The sequence below is a fragment of the Pongo pygmaeus genome, chromosome 18, assembly GCF_028885625.2.
Source record: "Pongo pygmaeus isolate AG05252 chromosome 18, NHGRI_mPonPyg2-v2.0_pri, whole genome shotgun sequence".
NCBI classification, from domain to species: Eukaryota; Metazoa; Chordata; class Mammalia; order Primates; family Hominidae; genus Pongo; species Pongo pygmaeus.
Genome location: NC_072391.2, coordinates 21,558,852 through 21,576,086, shown reverse-complemented (window position 1 = coordinate 21,576,086; position 17,235 = coordinate 21,558,852). Strand labels below are relative to the sequence as shown.

At 45.3% G+C, this 17,235-nt stretch overlaps 1 protein-coding gene across 4 annotated transcripts in view; it reads right to left on the bottom strand.

The window, feature by feature from the left end:
- Nucleotides 1-17,235, bottom strand: part of VPS35L (VPS35 endosomal protein sorting factor like) — a 145,062-nt gene that overhangs the window by 91,339 nt on the left and 36,488 nt on the right. For 3 of the 4 annotated variants that reach the window (XM_054454196.2, XM_063655225.1, XM_063655226.1), the window contains 3 exons: nt 7,628-7,687; nt 1,054-1,150; nt 300-347 (listed from right to left, as the gene is read on the bottom strand). In XM_054454196.2, coding sequence (XP_054310171.1) covers nt 300-347; nt 1,054-1,150; nt 7,628-7,687 — 205 coding nt within the window. Of the gene's footprint in view, nt 1-299; nt 348-1,053; nt 1,151-7,627; nt 7,688-17,235 lie in introns of those variants that run through there. The other variant, XM_054454198.2, reaches the window with a different exon arrangement.

Below are 17,235 nucleotides of genomic sequence, written 5' to 3'. Positions count from 1 at the left end.
AAGACCATACAGCTAGTACCAGTACAGCTAAGATTAAAATCCAATTGAGCTGATCTTCCATGACCTCCTCAACCAACTTCTCCAGGCTTGAGTTTTCCTCTCCCTAATATGGGGATTAGGATGGTGTCTCTACTTCATTCAGTTTTCATTTGGATTCAATGAGAAAAAGCACAGAAGGTGCTTAACACACATTAAGTACTCAGTGAATAATGGCTACTATTACATTGCCATTACTATCTGTGTACACACGGGAGATTTTTAGAAATTTTATGGTTCTAGATTTTACCGAAGAGCCTTACGTTTTGGAGAGGAATTTGTTACATTTCAGGATGGATGCCTCCACGTAACTACAAAAACATCCTGTTAAGGAAGATGTTTTCCAGAAGGTCTACTCCTTATGGAGAAAAGACTAAACTATCCACGAATAGAAGTAGGCAGGTCTTAGGAGACGGGGACCACAGTGGCCCTCAACAATCCAGCGAACTAAAGTAGCTTATGGTTTCTACATATGGTTTTCAAAGTTTCATACTTATTTAAAATAAATTGTGGAAAATGTCACACGTTGATTCATAGTTGCATGCTGAAATATAAACTGGGTTTTGAGCATTTCTAATCAATGCTTTATGGGGAAAGAAAGAACTTTAGATAACTAAGATGCAATTTATGTATAAGTCAAATTCTCTGTTCTTCAATATTGGCATTTGCCCTGCAAAGCTTGACCCTGTTCTTTCAAGTTCTTGGAATCAGAGAAAACACAAATATGAAGCATTTTAATTGAGAGAATTAAGGTGAGAATGTTCCTCAAGGAAACGCGTGCTTGACACATGGCATCGTATTCAAAGTAAAAGACAAAAAACTGGAAAGAGCAAGAGTCCAAGAGTTTCTACAATGTGGCTTGCCCTGTATGTGTTTTCAGGCTAGCAACCGTAACAGGACCAAACTTTCAATAAGAACGTCAGGGTATCCAATCACATGGCTTCTATTAACAGTACAACTCTTTTAGCCTATCTTTAAAATCATCAGACAGAAAAAAAAAAAAAAAAAAAAGGATACAATCTTGGAATGAGTTCCCTGATGGAGGCAATCTTGAAAAACCAATTTAGGCATGTTTCCTTGGCCGTGTCATTTGCATTCTCTGGAGAAAAGTGATCTGTAATACAAAAACAAGACCCATCAGCCCTCCTAAATCTCAGGATCTGTGTGAGTCCCCTGATGGAAACACATTACCCTGGAGCAGAAAAGGGGGTGACTCAGCCTGTGTCTTTCCTTCCAAATATCACTATTAGGAAGTAACTGATGATAACAATAGTTGACACAAACACAGGCTTTCTAAGTGCCAAGTGTCGTTTGCAGTGCTTTACAGATAGCTCACCTGATCCCATATAGCAACCCTCTGAGGTATGTACTTTTATTATCTTATTTTACAGATGCAGAGACCAAGGCACAGAGGAATGTAGTGACTCACCCAAGGCACACAGCAAGCAAATTTAAGAGTTAGAATTCAACCCAGGCACTCTGGCCCTGCGGCCGACATTCTTAGCCACTGCCTCTAATATAATCCAGAGCTTCTTGGTTACCTACCAGTAACTATGACAACACTGTTGAGAATTCCAGATGCTTTACGGACCTGCGACTGCAACATGAAATGTGATCTAAGCTTTTGCTCTACACATCACAGTGGGCCAGAGGAAGGTAAAGCAAGGCCCCTGAGGTGAGAAACCAGCCAGAATTATGTTGCCGGCTCACGACTGCCTCCAAGACCAGTCATCTGGTGAAACTGCCAGTTTACTCCATTAGCTATTCTCTTCCTCTTTAATAAAAGAACTCGCGTTTTCCTGCAGGGCACAGGGCCATCCTTGCAGCTAGGTGTGGTCACGTGGGTCAAGTTCTGGTCCCAGGATATATAAATAGAAGGGCAACTTCTGAGAAGTATCTTTAAGGGAGGGGGCTTGCCTTCCCTCACTCCTTCTTCCTGCTCACTGAGTGGAATGCAGACATGACAGCTGGAACCTCTGCAGCCATACTGACCATGAGAGCAACAAGACAGAAGTGAGGATCCTTGGTACCAGGGGCTAGCTGGCCCATCAGCCCTGACCTTCATTACTGTTGAGTTTTCTGGAACTGGTACCCAAGCTTGATTTTGACATACATATTTTTAAACAGCAGAAATTTATTTCTCACAGTTCTGGACTTGACATACATCTTAAGGAAAGGAAGAGAATATGGAGAAATGAAAGAAAAAACACAAAACTTACCAACACCATGAAGGCCATTGTTAGCCTCTCACATGGAAATGATTTCGGCAAAGATTAGAGCTCTATCCCACCACTGGATGTTTTATACTTTTAGGATTAATTCAAACAGGGAGAAGCTGGCCAGGCACAGTGGCTCACGCCTGTAGCCCCAGCTACTTGGAAGGCTGAGGTGGGAGGATCAATAGGGCCCAGGAGTTTGAGGCTGCAGTGAGCTACGATCGAGCCACTGCACTCCAGCCTGGGCAGAGCGAGACAGAGTAAGACAGAGCAAGACCTTATTTATTTATTCTCTAAAAAATGAATAAATAAATTAAAAGGGAGAAGTTAATTACTTTAGAATATAGCAAATGATTCTTAGCTTGTTGGCTTTCATCCTGTTTTGCAATGAGTCATTTTCATCCCTGATTCTGTCATTTGGTAGTATATGAAGGTGATCAAAATTCCCACAGAATCAGCAAAAAAAGATAAACCTCTAGGTACTTCTCTAGCAGAGAACAGTCACTAATCACAACTGTAGATATTTTGAAATTGCAATCTCCTCACTCTATTTTTGGATGTCTGGCATGCTTCACTCACTTGAGAACTATTTGCTTACCATTTTCAAAAGGATGGGAAATGACCATTTTCCCCTTTCCAGCCTAGATCTCTACACACGAAGTAACTTTTTTTTCTACTTTCAAGAGATCCAGACAGGAAAAGATAGCAGTTATTCTCACATTCATTTGTCAATCTTCTCTTTGGGGAGAGGGAAGAGCAGTGTTAATTTCCCTTCATATGACTGAATCTTGTGGCTTAAAATCCAAAAGCAAAAATAGGTCTCTGAGGTCACCTACAAAATCTCTCACTGTCTAGTTGAAGGAACTGAGATTCGGCAAAGGCTAAAACAAACTGGTTCAGGTTGCCTGAGAGTTGGAAATCAGGCTAAAGGCAGGCTGCCCTGCATACACACATTGACTACAAGCTATACGACAATCTGCATACACCAATACAGAATCTTTAGGCTTTCCTTCCAGCTCAAGAGATAATTTAGGAAAAGGATTATGTTATGCGGGACTTTAAGATCTTACAGAAAACTAAATATTATATTCCTTTACTTCACGTGCTCAACACAAACGCCTTAAGGGCCAACTAAAGATGGTGTTCTAGGCTTTGGGGAGATAACAGTGCACAAGGTAGATCCTATCTTCATGAAACTTACATTCCAGTGGGGTGAGACAAATGATAAACAGGAAAGAGAATAAGCAGGCAAACAAATAAGATAATATCTAACAGCAGTAAGTACTATTAAAGATACTAAACTAGGTATTGGAATAAAGAGTGACTTGAGTGAGATTTAGGGGAAGGGGCTCATTAGATGCAGTGGTCAGAGAAGGCTCCCACAGAGGCGGCATTTGAGCTGAGCCCTGAATTACGAAAGGGAGCCTGCCATGCCTAGATGTGGAAGAAATATATTCCAGGGAGAGAAAACAGCAAGTGCAAGGCCCTGAGGTAGGTATAACCTCACTATGGTCAAAGAACAAAAAGCAAGCCAATTTGCTGAGCAGAAAGGGGTGCAGCCAGCATCACAAGCCAGTTCATACAGGGCTGAAGCCTTGGTGAGGAGTTTGAGAGTTTTTCTAAACATAATGGAAACCCCCTGAAGGGTTCTGAGCACAGGAATGGCAATGACATGACATGGTTTAGACTGTAGCACTTGGGCTGCTACATGGGGACTCCTTCAAAATCTGGAAATTAATTCAGAAGACGCTTCAATATAACAAAGAACAGAGATTCTCTTTCTAGCTCCCACTTATTTTTCTTTTATGGTGCTGCTTTTTTTTAAACCTGAACTTCTGTGGGTATTTTAAGAGGAGGCAGGAGACCAATGAGTCTAGTTCTTTCATTTATTTGCCAAGTCTCTACCCTAGCAGTGAGAGGTCTCTTTATGTAACAGTGTTATAGGGATTGGCACCATCTTAGTTAGCATGTGCTGGAAAGGCCAGGTCAGTTAAGGCCACTGCTTATCCCGATGTGGCCCACATCAGCCACAGGGGAAAACTGAAGATGGGAATGCTGAGAAGATGGTGATGGGAACCATAATACAATAAACCCAAATTATCTCTCCCAAGCTAGAAATAAAATGATTTGAATTCTCAGAGTCGATGGCCTCTTTATGCATAAGCTGGATTAAGAACTGTTGGGAAAAAATGACCACATCTAGTAGTGTGTGCTTTTCATGAACCCAAAAGACACTGTATCTTTCTCAACTCCGAAGAGCTATACCTTAGTTAAAATTCCTGAAGGCAAAGGGCTCAAGTATGAAATTCACCCAACAGAACTTGATTTAAATGGAAAGAATGAGTACAAATGCCACCAAATTTCTCTTCACACATAATCTCTTTGGGCAGAATTCTGCAAAGGAGATTTCTAAAGCTTTCATGATAATTATACTTAAGAGTCATTTCTTAGATCACCAACAACTTTGAAAAACATAATCTACTGTTCTTTTCAGGTTCTTGGAACTGGAGCGAACACAAGCAGATGAAGATTTTAGCTAAAAGGAAAACAAACAATGATATCATTTAAAGAAAAAAAAACAAATGATTTGTTTTACTCAAGGTCAAAAATAGTTATTTGGAGAGGGAAGAATTTTAGTGATAAAAGTGCTATAATTAACATATCTAAACAACGACTGATCTGTTGTTTTGAACTTTTAAGTTTAGGCAAGGAGTTAGTTATTAGTAATTTTTCCTTAATTGGCCCTAAAATGTTGTTTGTATAGTCACTGAAGACTGGGAGAAAGGAAGATTATTGCAGTAGAGGCAAACTCAAATGCTTCTGGGGGCCAGGCAGGTAAATATGAAAATTTTTAAGAGGTTGGGTATACAACAATAGGAAGAACTAGAGCCTGTATCAAAAGTCATTTTTTTTAAAATGCTGTTGTTGCCAAAAAAAACAAAAACAAAAACAAAAAAAACCCTATTTTGGTTCAGTCCCACCTGTCGGATCAAGTTTGCTGCCAATGGTATAGCATGCTACATGCTGGCCAGTGTGAATTAAATAAATGGATTCGGCTGGGCGTGGTGGCTCATGCCTGTAATCCCAGCACTTTGGGAGGCCAAGGTGGGTGGATCACCTGAGGTCAGGAGTTGAAGACCAGCCTGGCCAACATGGTGAAACCCCATCTCTACTAAAAATACAAAAATTAGCTGGGTGTGGTGGTGCACACCTGTAATCCCAGCTACTTGGGAGGCTGAGGCAGGAGAATCGCTTGAACCCAGGAAGCGGAGGTTGCAGTGAGCCGAGATTGTGTCATTGCCCTCCAGCCTGGGCAACAAGAGTGAAACTCCGTCTCAAAAATAAATAAATAAACAGTTCAGATTTCCCAAATCCTCAAGCCAGCGGAGAAGGCCTTTCCTTTCCACTTGGGCTGGCCTCTGCCTGCCTTTCCCAGATCACTGCCTCCAACCCTGAGATGGCCAGAACATGGGAAGAGCTGCTGAAAAAACATCATCACAGGTGTGACCCAGTGGCATGGAGGGTCCCAAAGAAAAACCACGTGAGCCACATTAAAAAGGTCAAAAACTGGGGAAATTAATTTTAATCATGTACTTGAACCCGATTCATCCAGAATACCATTTCAACATGCAATCAACATAAACACTATTAGTGAGCTACTTTACCGTCTTTTACTTGTACTGAGTCTTTGAAATCCGGTGTCTTTTTTAATAGTTACGTTGCATCTCAATTTGGACTGGCCACATCTCAAGCGCTCAAGAACAACACATGGCCAGTGGCTGCTGTACTGGACAACGTAGATGCAGCACTAAGAAAGAGCAAGGCTCTCAGCAGCTGATGGCAGGGCCCTGGGCAAGACTCTTCCGTACTGGGTCTGCCCATCTCTGATGAAACAAGATGGGCCCTAAAAGCACTTCGAGACCTAAAAAGCCTTCAAGACCTAAAGCACTTCGAGACTTAAAAAACCTAAAAGCCTGTTGAGTTCTGTCTCTTTCTTTCTGACAAATGTGCACATTAAATAGTATTAAAAAGACAGGCCAAGCACAGTGGCTCATGCCTATAATCCCAGCACTTTGGGAGGCTAAGGTGGGAGGACTGCTTGGGCCCAGAAGTTTGAGAGCAGCTTGGGCAACATAGGGAGACCCCGTGTCTACAAAGATGAAAAAGTAAAAATATTAAATAGAAAAAAAAAAAAGGGACGGGCATGGTTGCTCATGCCTATAATCCCAGCGCTTTGGGAGGCCGAGGCAGATGAATCACTTGAGGTCAGGAGTTTGAGACCAGCCTGGCCAACATGGTAAAAACCCTACCTCTACTAAAAATACAAAAATTAGCCAGGTGTGGTGGCAGGCACCAGTAGTCCCAGCTACTGAGGAGGGTAAAGCAGGAGAATTGCTTGAATCCGGGAGGCGAAGGCTGCAGCGAGCTGAGATTGTGCCACTGCCCTCCAGCCTGGGTGACAGAGCAAGAGTACATCTCAAAAAAAATAAATAAAGATAAACAGATCGATTGATGGACAGATAGGAAGCAGAAGGAGAGAGAAAAGGAGAGGATGGGAGAGGAGGAGGAGGGAGAGGAAAAGAGAGAAGGGGAGGGAGAGAGGAATGAAGGAAGAATATAGCTCAGGTTACAGGTTACTGTCACAAACACTTTCTATTCACCTCCTAGGAAGCCCCACTGCAGGAGCAGAGGGAAGTGGAGCGGCAACGGAGCAAGCTGGTTGCTCTAGCTTGGACAGATGAGAACGTTTCCTCATAGCAGTGCTCGGAAGTTAAAAAGAGGAATAAAGGCAAAGGATGCTGCAGCTGAGAGTCCTGCATTGCCAGGCACATCATTCTTACCACTTATACGACAAAAGAAATTCATCATCCACTTGCCCCATTATAACCTCCTAGGAATTTAAACTTGATTGACAGTCAATTTAATGCAAAATCATTTGGGTATAGATTGTGAATTCAAAGCATCAATTACTATTGATCTATTTGACATCATTCTTTAATATATACATAAAGTCGTTTTTGTTTTTTTTTTCCCAAGCAATTTGCTTCTTAGAAGGGAACGATACATAGAAAAAATATTAAAGTCAAGCAGCAGAGGAAAATATGTTGGTGTGAAACTTTGGCTGAATCTAACTGTGATGCCTTTTCACTCTCGCAGATTCAAATAACTTGCTTGAGTTCCTACATAGGCCATTTAGAAATCTTCTAATGTTTTTAGAAGACTGAGATAATCAGAAATCTTCAAAGGTGTTTCTTTTACTTTAACACACCCAAAATTAAAACCTTTATCAAGCTTCAATGAATCCTGACGCAATAAAAGCCTTCTAGTCCTGACTCCAGGGCAGAATGACACCCCAGGAACAGCTGTGACATTACCTGGTAAGACACTGCGGTTATCCACACACATGGAAAAGATGCGCTCATACACGAGCTTTCCTGGGAGGAAAAGGACAGATGGTGTTAGTATCACACTCTTCAGGAGCAAACAGTAAATAAATGTTTGTTAATTAGGGACCCAGAGCTATCATCTCCCAGACAGGCTTTAACTTGTGATGGTGTGCTGCCACCTGGTGGGACAGACTTTAAGCCACTTTGTTTTGTTTTGTTTTTAGTTTTTCCAGTAGACTTTTACTTTCTTTGAAAGGCAGAAGAGTGATCGTTTTACCCTTTGGAGTCTAAAGGAGTCTCAAGTATCTCCATCCACTCAGACGATGGTCCACACTCCATGCTAGGCCAGAGGTGAAAACGGGCAGCCCGTGGGCTGAATCCAGCCTGTGACCAGTTGTGCGTGGCCACACCACAACACACAACAGCCCACAAAGTGTTTTAACATTTTTTGAATTGGTTACCAACAGGTAAAAACTGGGAGAGGTTCGGCATAGTGGCTCACACCTATAATCCTAGCACTTTGGGAAGCCGAGGCAGGAGGATTCCTTGAGCCCAGGAGTTCAAGAGCAGCCTGGGCAACATTGTGAGACTGGGTATGCACAAAAAATTTAAAAATTAGCCAGGCATGGCAGTGCACGCCTGTAGTTTCAGCTACTTGGGAGGCTGAGGTGGGAGGATTGCTTGAGCCCAGGAGTTCAAGGCTGCGGTGAGCCATGATCGCCCACTGCCCTCCAGCCTGGGTGAGAGAGCAAGACCCTGTCTCAAAAACAAAAACTAAAACGAACTCTACAACTTGGGAGAACTCACATGCCATATTTTCTCCTTCTTCACATAAAATATGCCAAAAATGTGGCCATATCTCTATAGGATAACACAGCTAGAGCAAATTAGTAGCTGCCCCTTGAAATGGCATATACACTAACCAGTTTACCACAGTCTCCACCACCCCCTACTGTCTCTCATCATCAGCGTGCTTTTCACTCTTTTATGTGACCTGCCTGGTCCCTAGAAGCCTCAGAATTTGAGATTCAACTAGAATGCAAGCTCCACAAAGGCAGAGATTTGTGTTTGTTTTGTTCACTGACATATTCCTAGTACTGATCAGTGCCTGGCACACAGGGGGTACTCAATATTTGTTGGATGGATGAACATACTAGAGGTTTTGCAGGTCATGGGTCACTTTCTTGACGACTCATCTTTGCCACTGTAGCACAAAAGTGGCCACAATGTGCAAACAAATTGATGTGGCTGTGTTCCGATAAAACTCTACACAACAGGTGGGCAGCCTGGACCCCTAAACTGGTACCAAAAGTTTTATTTATTCTGTGCATGTATTTTCAAAAGTTACCAATATGTGGAAGTAAAAAATTAGAGTTCTTATTCATTTTCTAAGCTCTCCTAAGTCACCTTCAATGTGAAAGTATTTCCCTCTATGGGTTTTTTTTTTTTTCATAACCCTTTATTCAGGGCAACAAAGAACAACACAGCTTGTGCATACATGGAAAAAGAGACAGGAAAATACAAAGATCATTTCAGGTTAAAGAACGTGGGATCAAGTGATATCAAGAGATGACACAATGTCAGGATTAAGTGAAGGAGGCCAGCCAAGCCAAGAGGTACCACCCAGGTGCTTCTCCTAGTATGAGCCACGTACCTAAATACCTACCTATCTACTTTCATTCCTTCATTCATTTAGACAGGGTCTCACTCTGGCACTAGGCTGCAGTGCAGTGGCATCATCACAGCTCACTATGGCCTCCACCTCCTGGGTTCAAGCAATCCTTCCACCTCAGCCTCCTATGTAGCTGGACCACAGGCATGCACTGCCATGCTTGGCTAATTATTTTTTTGTAGAGATGGGATTTCCCTATGTTCCCAGCCCAAGCTGGTCTTGAACTCCTGGGCTCAAGTGATCTGCTTGCCTTAGCCTCCCAGAGTGCTGGGATTATAGGTGTGAGCCACCACACCTGGCCTTGGACCACCGACATTAAAATTTCCTGAAGGCACTTGTTGAAAATGCAGATTCCTGGGGCCCACCTTATAGCTACTGGAAAAGAATATTTTATAGCCAGGCGTGGTGGTGCATGCGTGTAGTCCCAGCTACTTGAGAGGCAGAGATAGAAGGTATGATTGTGCCTCTGCACTCCAGCCTGGGACAACAGAATGAGATACTGTCTTTAAAAAAAAAAAAAAAAGTATTTTGGAGGATGAGGACTAGGAATATGGATTTCTGAATAACCTTGCTGGGAAATCCTTATACATGCTGAAGTGTGAGAACCACTGATTTAGGCAGACACCAGTGGGTCTCTGAGCTAAAACTTGCCTTGCCTCTGGAATCTACAGAAATAGCAACAAACTTCCCTCTTCCCTCTGAGCCAGTGCTTCTCCAACTGGGCTGCAGACTCCAAGCACCTGGGACTATTGAAAATATGTGGACGTCTGCGTCCATCCTCAGAGGTCCTCATATAAATGGTCTGGATGCAGCTGGGACTTTGTGGGTGTTTGTAAAGCCCCCCAGGTGATTTCAATGTGCAGCCAAGTATGAGAAGCACTGCTCTAAACCACTGGCTCCATTTAGAAGCCCCTGGAAGGCCTTAGAGAACAAGCCCCAGTTCTCAAAGCCACCTGCCTTTTTCCTCCTGGCAGAACAAGCTTTCCTTATCAGGGGCTCTGGGTTCCCTATAGCAGCCACACCTCGTGTAGAGAGAGGCCTCCCTTGTGATGACCCCAGAACCCTGGCATTAGGGATGCATGCAATGTTACCTCAGACCATCACACAGCAAACCAGGCTAGGCGGCTGCATAACTTCTCACCTCCCATGGTGCACGGAATGAAGCCAGCACAAAACACCTTTATCTCCTACACAAAAGTTGCCATCTCTCTAAAACTAGCTTTCTTTTTTTTTTAAAAAATTTCATCTCCACATTCTTTTTCACTTTTTTTAGAGACAGAATCTTGCTCTGTCACCCAGGCTGGAGGGCAGTGGAGCAATCACAGCTCACTGCAGCCTCAACTTCCTGGGCTCAGGGGCTCCTCCCACTTCTGCCTCCTGAGTAGCTGGGACCACAGGTGCACGCCACCTCGCCTGGCTAACTTTTAAATTTTTCGTAGAGACGAGGTCTCACCATGTTGCTCAAGCTGGTCTTGAACTCCTGGGCTCAAGCAATCCTTCTGCCCCGGCTTCCCAAAGTGCTGGGATTACAGATATGAGCCACTGTACTGGGCCTCACTTTCATATTTTAAGGATCTTTTGACTACAAAATTAGTTTTACTGAAAAAAGCGATTTGTCTATTAAGCTAGTAGACAACGATTTTGAGAAATAACATTTGATCCTAGATTTATTTCCTGTCTTGATTTGCTTTCTTACAAATCAAAGACACTAAAAGAGATAAATAATAACAGTGGTAACAGCATTTTCTGAGCACTTACTTTGTGCCAAGCACTATTCAAGGTTGTTTACTTTAATCCTGCCAGCAAGCTCTTAGAAAAGGAAAAACATTATACTTCCCATAAATCCTCTCATTTAATCCTCTCCAGAAACCCTTGGAGGCAGGGTCTATGATAGCCCCATTCTACAGGTGGAGAAACTGAGGCTCAAGTTCACACAATCCTGAAACAGGAGACGCAGGCATTGAAGCCAGAAGCCCACCTCTGTACCCAATGCCTCTAGAAACTAGACACAGCAGAAACTAGGCACACGTCTTCCCACTGTGCATGCCAGTCTCTGTGGATGCTAGGGCCCTAGCTGCATCCCTGGCACAGCAAGATGCTCTGACCCTCTTGTCAATGATGTCAACAACCATGAAACACCTGTCCCTATACTGTCAGGCATCTTCTTTTAGAGCAGAGTAATGACCATGTGCAGAAAAATGGAGCTCAGCACTCCACATTTCCACCAAGCAAGTCAGGGTTTCACTCCTTTTTTATAAAGGGAACACTCATTAGCCCCAAACCTTAATAAAAACTCTTTGAGCACCTGTCCATGCAGGCTGCCTCAACAGTCCTGAGGAATATTATTCACAATAGACTTAAACAACAGCACCCTGGGAACACCATTCTGAAGTGGAGAGGAAGGACGGGGACCTTGGGAAGTGCTGAAAGCAGCTACTTTGTGTGAATGTCTGGTTTTGAATAGGTAAAATATTCCCATGGTTCAAAATTCAAAAAGGCTGCAGAGGGTACCGAGCGCAGTTTCTCTCCTGGCCCATCCCATCCACCTCACTGCCCCGCACACCCCCTGAGAGAAACCACTTCTATCGGTTTCTTGGGTATCCTTTTAACGTCTCCTTAGGGAGACACAAGTGAATACCAACATGTAGTCTACATTTTCCTCCTTTCTTTTTTTTTTTCTTCTTTTTGAGACAGGGTCTTACTTTTGCTAGGGTGCAGTGGTACCATCATAGCTCACTGCAGTCTCAAACTTCTTGGGCTCAAGGAATCTGCCTGCCTCAGCCTCCTGAGTAGCTGGGACTATAGGCTTGTAGCACCAAACCTAGCTATTTTTTTTTAATGTTTTGTAGAGATGGGGTTTTGCTATGTTGCCCAGGATGGTCTTGAACTCCTGGACTCAAGTTATCCTCCTGCCTCAGCCTCCCAAAGTGCTGGGATTATGGGATTACAGGTGTGAGTCACCATGCCCGGCCCTTTCCTTCCCTTCTTTGTTGTTTTGTTGTTGTTGTTGTTGGTTTGTTTGTTTTTCTGAGACAGAGTCTCACTTTATCACCCAGAATGGAGTGCAGTAGCTTGATCTCAGTTCACTGTAACCTCTGCCTCCTGGGTTCAAGCAATTCCCCCACCTAAGCCTCCCGAGTAGCTGGGATTACAGGTGTGTACCACCTCGCACAGCTAATTTTTGTATTTTTAGTAAAGACGGGTTTCACCATGTTGCCCAGGCTGGTCTCGAATTCCTAAGCTCAAAGTGATCTGCCTGCCTTGGCCTCCCAAAGTGCTGGGATTACCAGTGTGAGCCACCATGCCCAGGCTTTTCATTTCATAGAGCCACTAGTACTCCACTATACAGACACATCATAATTTATTTAGCCAGTTCCTACTGATGGCCACTTGAGTTGTTTCTTATAGTTTGCTATTACAGGTGGGATAGATTCCCAGAGGTGAAACTGTTGGGTTAAATGTGTATGCATTTAGGCCAGGTGCAGTGACTCATGCCTATAATCCCAGCACTTTGGGAGGCCAAGGTGGGAGGATGGCTTGACTCCAGGAGTTTGAGACCAGCCTGGGCCACACAGTGAGATCCCATTGCTAAAAAAAAAAAAAATTCACTGGGCATGATGGCACACACCTGTGGTCCCAGTTACTTGGGAGAATGAGACAAGAGGATCCTTTGGGTCAAGGAGATCAAGGCTGCAGTGAGCCATGATCACCCCATTGCACTGTGGCCTGGGCAATGAAGTGAGACCCTGTCTGAAAAAAAAAAAAATGGTATATGCATTCCCCCATAAGCAATGTATAAAGAGAAATAAAGTAGGTGCTTTGACTGCAGAGAGCTAGTTGAGCCTCAGCTCTGCAATTCACTATGACGGTGACCCTGGGCAAGCTACTTTCCTTCTCCAAGCCTCAAGTTCCTCATCTATAAAATGGGGATAACAACCAGACCCATCTCATAGGGCTGTTACACAGATTATGGGACTTAATATCTTTTTTTTTCTCCTGCCTCAGCTTCCCAAGTAGCTGGGACTACAGGCGCCCACCACCATGCCCGGCTAATTTTTGTATTTTTAGTAGAGATGAGGTTTCACCATACTGGCCAGGCTGGTCTTGAACTCCTGACCTTGTGATCCACCCACCTTGGCCTCCCAAAGTGCCGGGATTACAGGCGTGAGCCACTGCGCCTGGCCGGGACTTAATATCTATAAAGCACCTAAACAGTCTGCCCAAGGTCATCATCTGTTGAAGGTTTACCACTGCTGTTCCCAACTCCCAGCCCAGCTGTTTTCTGGGACACAACAAGGACGGCAGCATCTGCACTACAGCCCAGCGAGTCCAGGACAGGGCTGGGGCGCTGCTGGCAGGAGCTGGCAGAGTGGCTGCCCAGAGTTCTTGCAAGGTGAGTGAGCTGTCTGGGTCTGGCCAGGCTTGCAGGATAGAGCTTAATCAGTGTCTCAGAGCTAATCTTGCTCAGGAAAGCTGACTCATACAAAAGAAACTTAGGAGAGGCTGGCGAGGGAACCAGAAGGCCAAGAGGTTAATTCACAGGAGGAATGAGACTGCCAGGGGAGCCAGACACAGCCACCAGCCTCTCCCCACCAATGAGGGCCTCACACTCGCTGAAGGTAAGCCGTGTGCATGTACACGTCAAGGACCAGCAGTGTAGGATTTGACATCTAACCTGAGAACCTAAAGCCCTCATCCATCCTGGGTCTCTCCTCACCACCTCCACTGCCTCCTGGGGCCACGCCACCCCTGCCTCTCACCGCAAGTGCTGCCACAGGCTCCGGGCTCTACCCCCGCCCTACGGTCTAGTCTCAACACAGAGCCTGTTAAATCCCACGTGGGATCACCTCCCACCTCTGCTCAACACCCTCTGGTGGCCCCTCCTGCCCTCAGAGTCAGAGTCAAAGCCCAAGTCCTTCCAGTGGCCCCCAAGGCCACCATGATCTCTGACCGTGTCAGTTTCTGCCCCTCTCGCAGGCTCATCTCATCGCCTCTCTCTTGGCCTCCTTGGTTCTCAGGCCTGCCTGGCATGCTCCCAATGCTCTCACCCCAGGATCTCCGCACAAGCTGTTCCTTGGCCTCTTCTGCCCTGGCCTCCACCCCATTGACCCAGAGGGCTCACCTCTCCCCTCACCGCCTTCAAGCACCTGCTCAGGTAACCTCTCAACGAGGCCTCCTCTGAGCACCTTACTTAAAATTGCACCCCTACCCCCTCACCTAATTCCCTCCATTCCTCTTCACCCCCTCACCCCACTCTGGTTTTCTCCATAGCATGGATCATTGTCTAACATACAATTGGGTTGACTTAATTGTTTTGTAAATTCTCTTTTTTGGAAACATAAGCACCACAAAGGCGAGGATTTTTTTTCTTTTCTTTCTTTTTTTTTTCTTTTTTTTTTTTTTTGAGATGAAATCTCAGCTCTGTGGCACAGGCTGGAGTGCAGCGGCACGATCTCAGCTCACTGCAACTTCCACCTCCCAGGTTCAAGCGATTCTCCTGCTTCATCCTCCCGAGTAGCTGGGATTACAGGTGCCTGCCACCACGCCTGGCTAATTTTTATATTTTTAGTAGAGATGGGGTTTCACCGTGTTAGCCAGTCTGGTCTCGAACTCCTGACCTGAAGTGATCCAACCGCCTCAGCCTCCCAAAGTGGTAGGATTACAGGCGTGAGCCACTGTGCCTAGCCAAGGCAAGGATTTTTATTCCTTCTATTTGCTGACACCTCCCTAGTGGCCTACAGAGAGCCTGATACCACCTCTCTGGGCCATCTGAACCCATCAGGGTTCATCTGTCAGCTGGGATATCTCTTCTTTTTGCCCAGGTAGCATCCACTCCCCCTTTCTTCTGCTAACTGTATCACTCTTTTAGTTTTGGGGTGACCCAGGCCTGGATAATCAGTGCATTTCATCCCCCAGATAACACAACTGGCTCAGGAACTGACATGTGATCCAAGCCAGGCCAATAAGATGGGATTCTGAAACTTCTGTGGGAATACTTGGAGAAAGCAGCTCTTTCCTTACCCTAGGACCACTAGCAGTAAAGCTAGCAGAAGCTGAGGACAGCTTGTGAAGCTCGAGAATGCATCCAACCCAAGGGCAAGGTCTTTTTTTTTTCTCTTTTCTTTTTTTTTTTGGAGACGGAGTCTCGCCCTGTCACCCAGGCTGGAGTGCAGTGGCGTGATCTTGGCTCACTGCAATCTCCACCTCCTGGGTTCAAACGATTCTCCTGCCTCAGCCTCTCAAGTAGCTGGGACTACAGGTGCGCACCACAACACTCAGCTAATTTTTGTATTTTTAGTAGAGACGTGGTTTTGCCATGTTGGCCAGGCTGGTCTTGAACTCCTGACTGCAGATGATCCACCCACCTCAGCCTCCCAAAGTGTTGGGATTACAAGTGTGATAAGCCACCACGCCCGGCCCAAGGGCAAGGTCTTAATGACACTGTTTGGGTTCCTGGATCCAGCTGCACATGAAGCCAGAACTACCCCTGGACTTTTCAGCATAAGCCAATAAATACCCACTTTTTCAAGGTTAGTTAGCTTTCCTGTCACTTGTTTTAGCTAGCGCACTCAGGCCTCCGGTCTCCTGGACAGGACTGGGATGCACAGAAATGTCTTGGACAGGACTGGGATGCACAGAAATGAATGAGTCTCTCAGATTGACAGTTTGCTTTCTGACACATTATATCTTTCAATGGGTTACAGATAAGATTTGCTGGGTTGGGAGCCCATTGGTCCCTGTAAGACAGTGAATGTCTCTGTTCTGATCTTCCACGTGTTCAGCTCTCAGAAGGCGCCCCTATTTCCTAGTTCTGGTGGGGTGCCTCGCTGTGGGGCACATCATATACAGCTTAGAGGGCTGCATGGTTTGAGCAAACTGCTAATGGCACGATGTTCTGGCCTAACCAACCACTGACAAGCAGCACAGGGGCATCCTGCTCCTCCAGGTTATTCTCTTCAGTCTAAACCTTTCTACCTGGCTCCAAAAGGTCTCTCTATCTGTGAGGAGGTGTGTGGGACTAGGGGCAGCCACAGTGATGCAGGAAGGTATCCAGGTGGGAGAGGACTGTGGCTAGGATTAAAATTTTAACAGTGAGGCTGGGCACAGTGGCTCATGCCTGTCATCCTAGCACTTAGGGAGGCCGAGGCAGGCAGATCACTTGAGGTCAGGAGTTTGAGACCAGCCTAGCCAACATGGTAAAATCCCATCTCTACTAAAAATACAGAAACTAGCTAGGCGTGGTGGTGCGTGCCTGTAATCCCAGCTACTGGTGAGGCTGAGGCAGGAGAATCACTTGAACCCCGGAGGCAGAAGTTGCAGTGAGCCGACATCACGCCACTGTACTTTAGCCTGAGTGACAGAGACTTTATCTCCAAAAAAAAAAAAAAAAATTTTTAACAGTGAAGAAAGAAAAAAATAGACATGCTGGGGAGAGCTTTAGGAGGCTGAACCGAAGAATCTGGTGACTGGACATGGGCACGTGGGGGAAGATGCTCAGATTCCCAGCTCAGGCAACTGGGTACATGGTGGTGCCATTCCTGGAGACAGAAACTCAGTGGGAAAAGGGAAAGGGCTGGGAACAGATGCCAAATTCAGTTTCAGGTGCCTGTGAGACGGCAAGGGACCCATGCTGCTTAGTGCCCCCAGCCTGCCCTGCTTCACTTATTCACTTTACTAGTCTATCACAAGATTAGGAAACACAGGCCAGGCATGGTGGCTCATGCCTATAATTCCAGCACTTTGGGAGGCCAAGGCAGGAGGATCACTTGAAGCTAGGAGTTTGAGACCAGCCTGGGCAACACTGCGAGACTCTGCCTCTACCAAAAAAAAAAAAAAAAACTTAGCTGGGCACGGTGGCATGAGCCTGTAGCCCCAGCTACTCAAGAGGCTGAGGCAGGAAGATGGCTTGAGCCCAGGAGTTTGA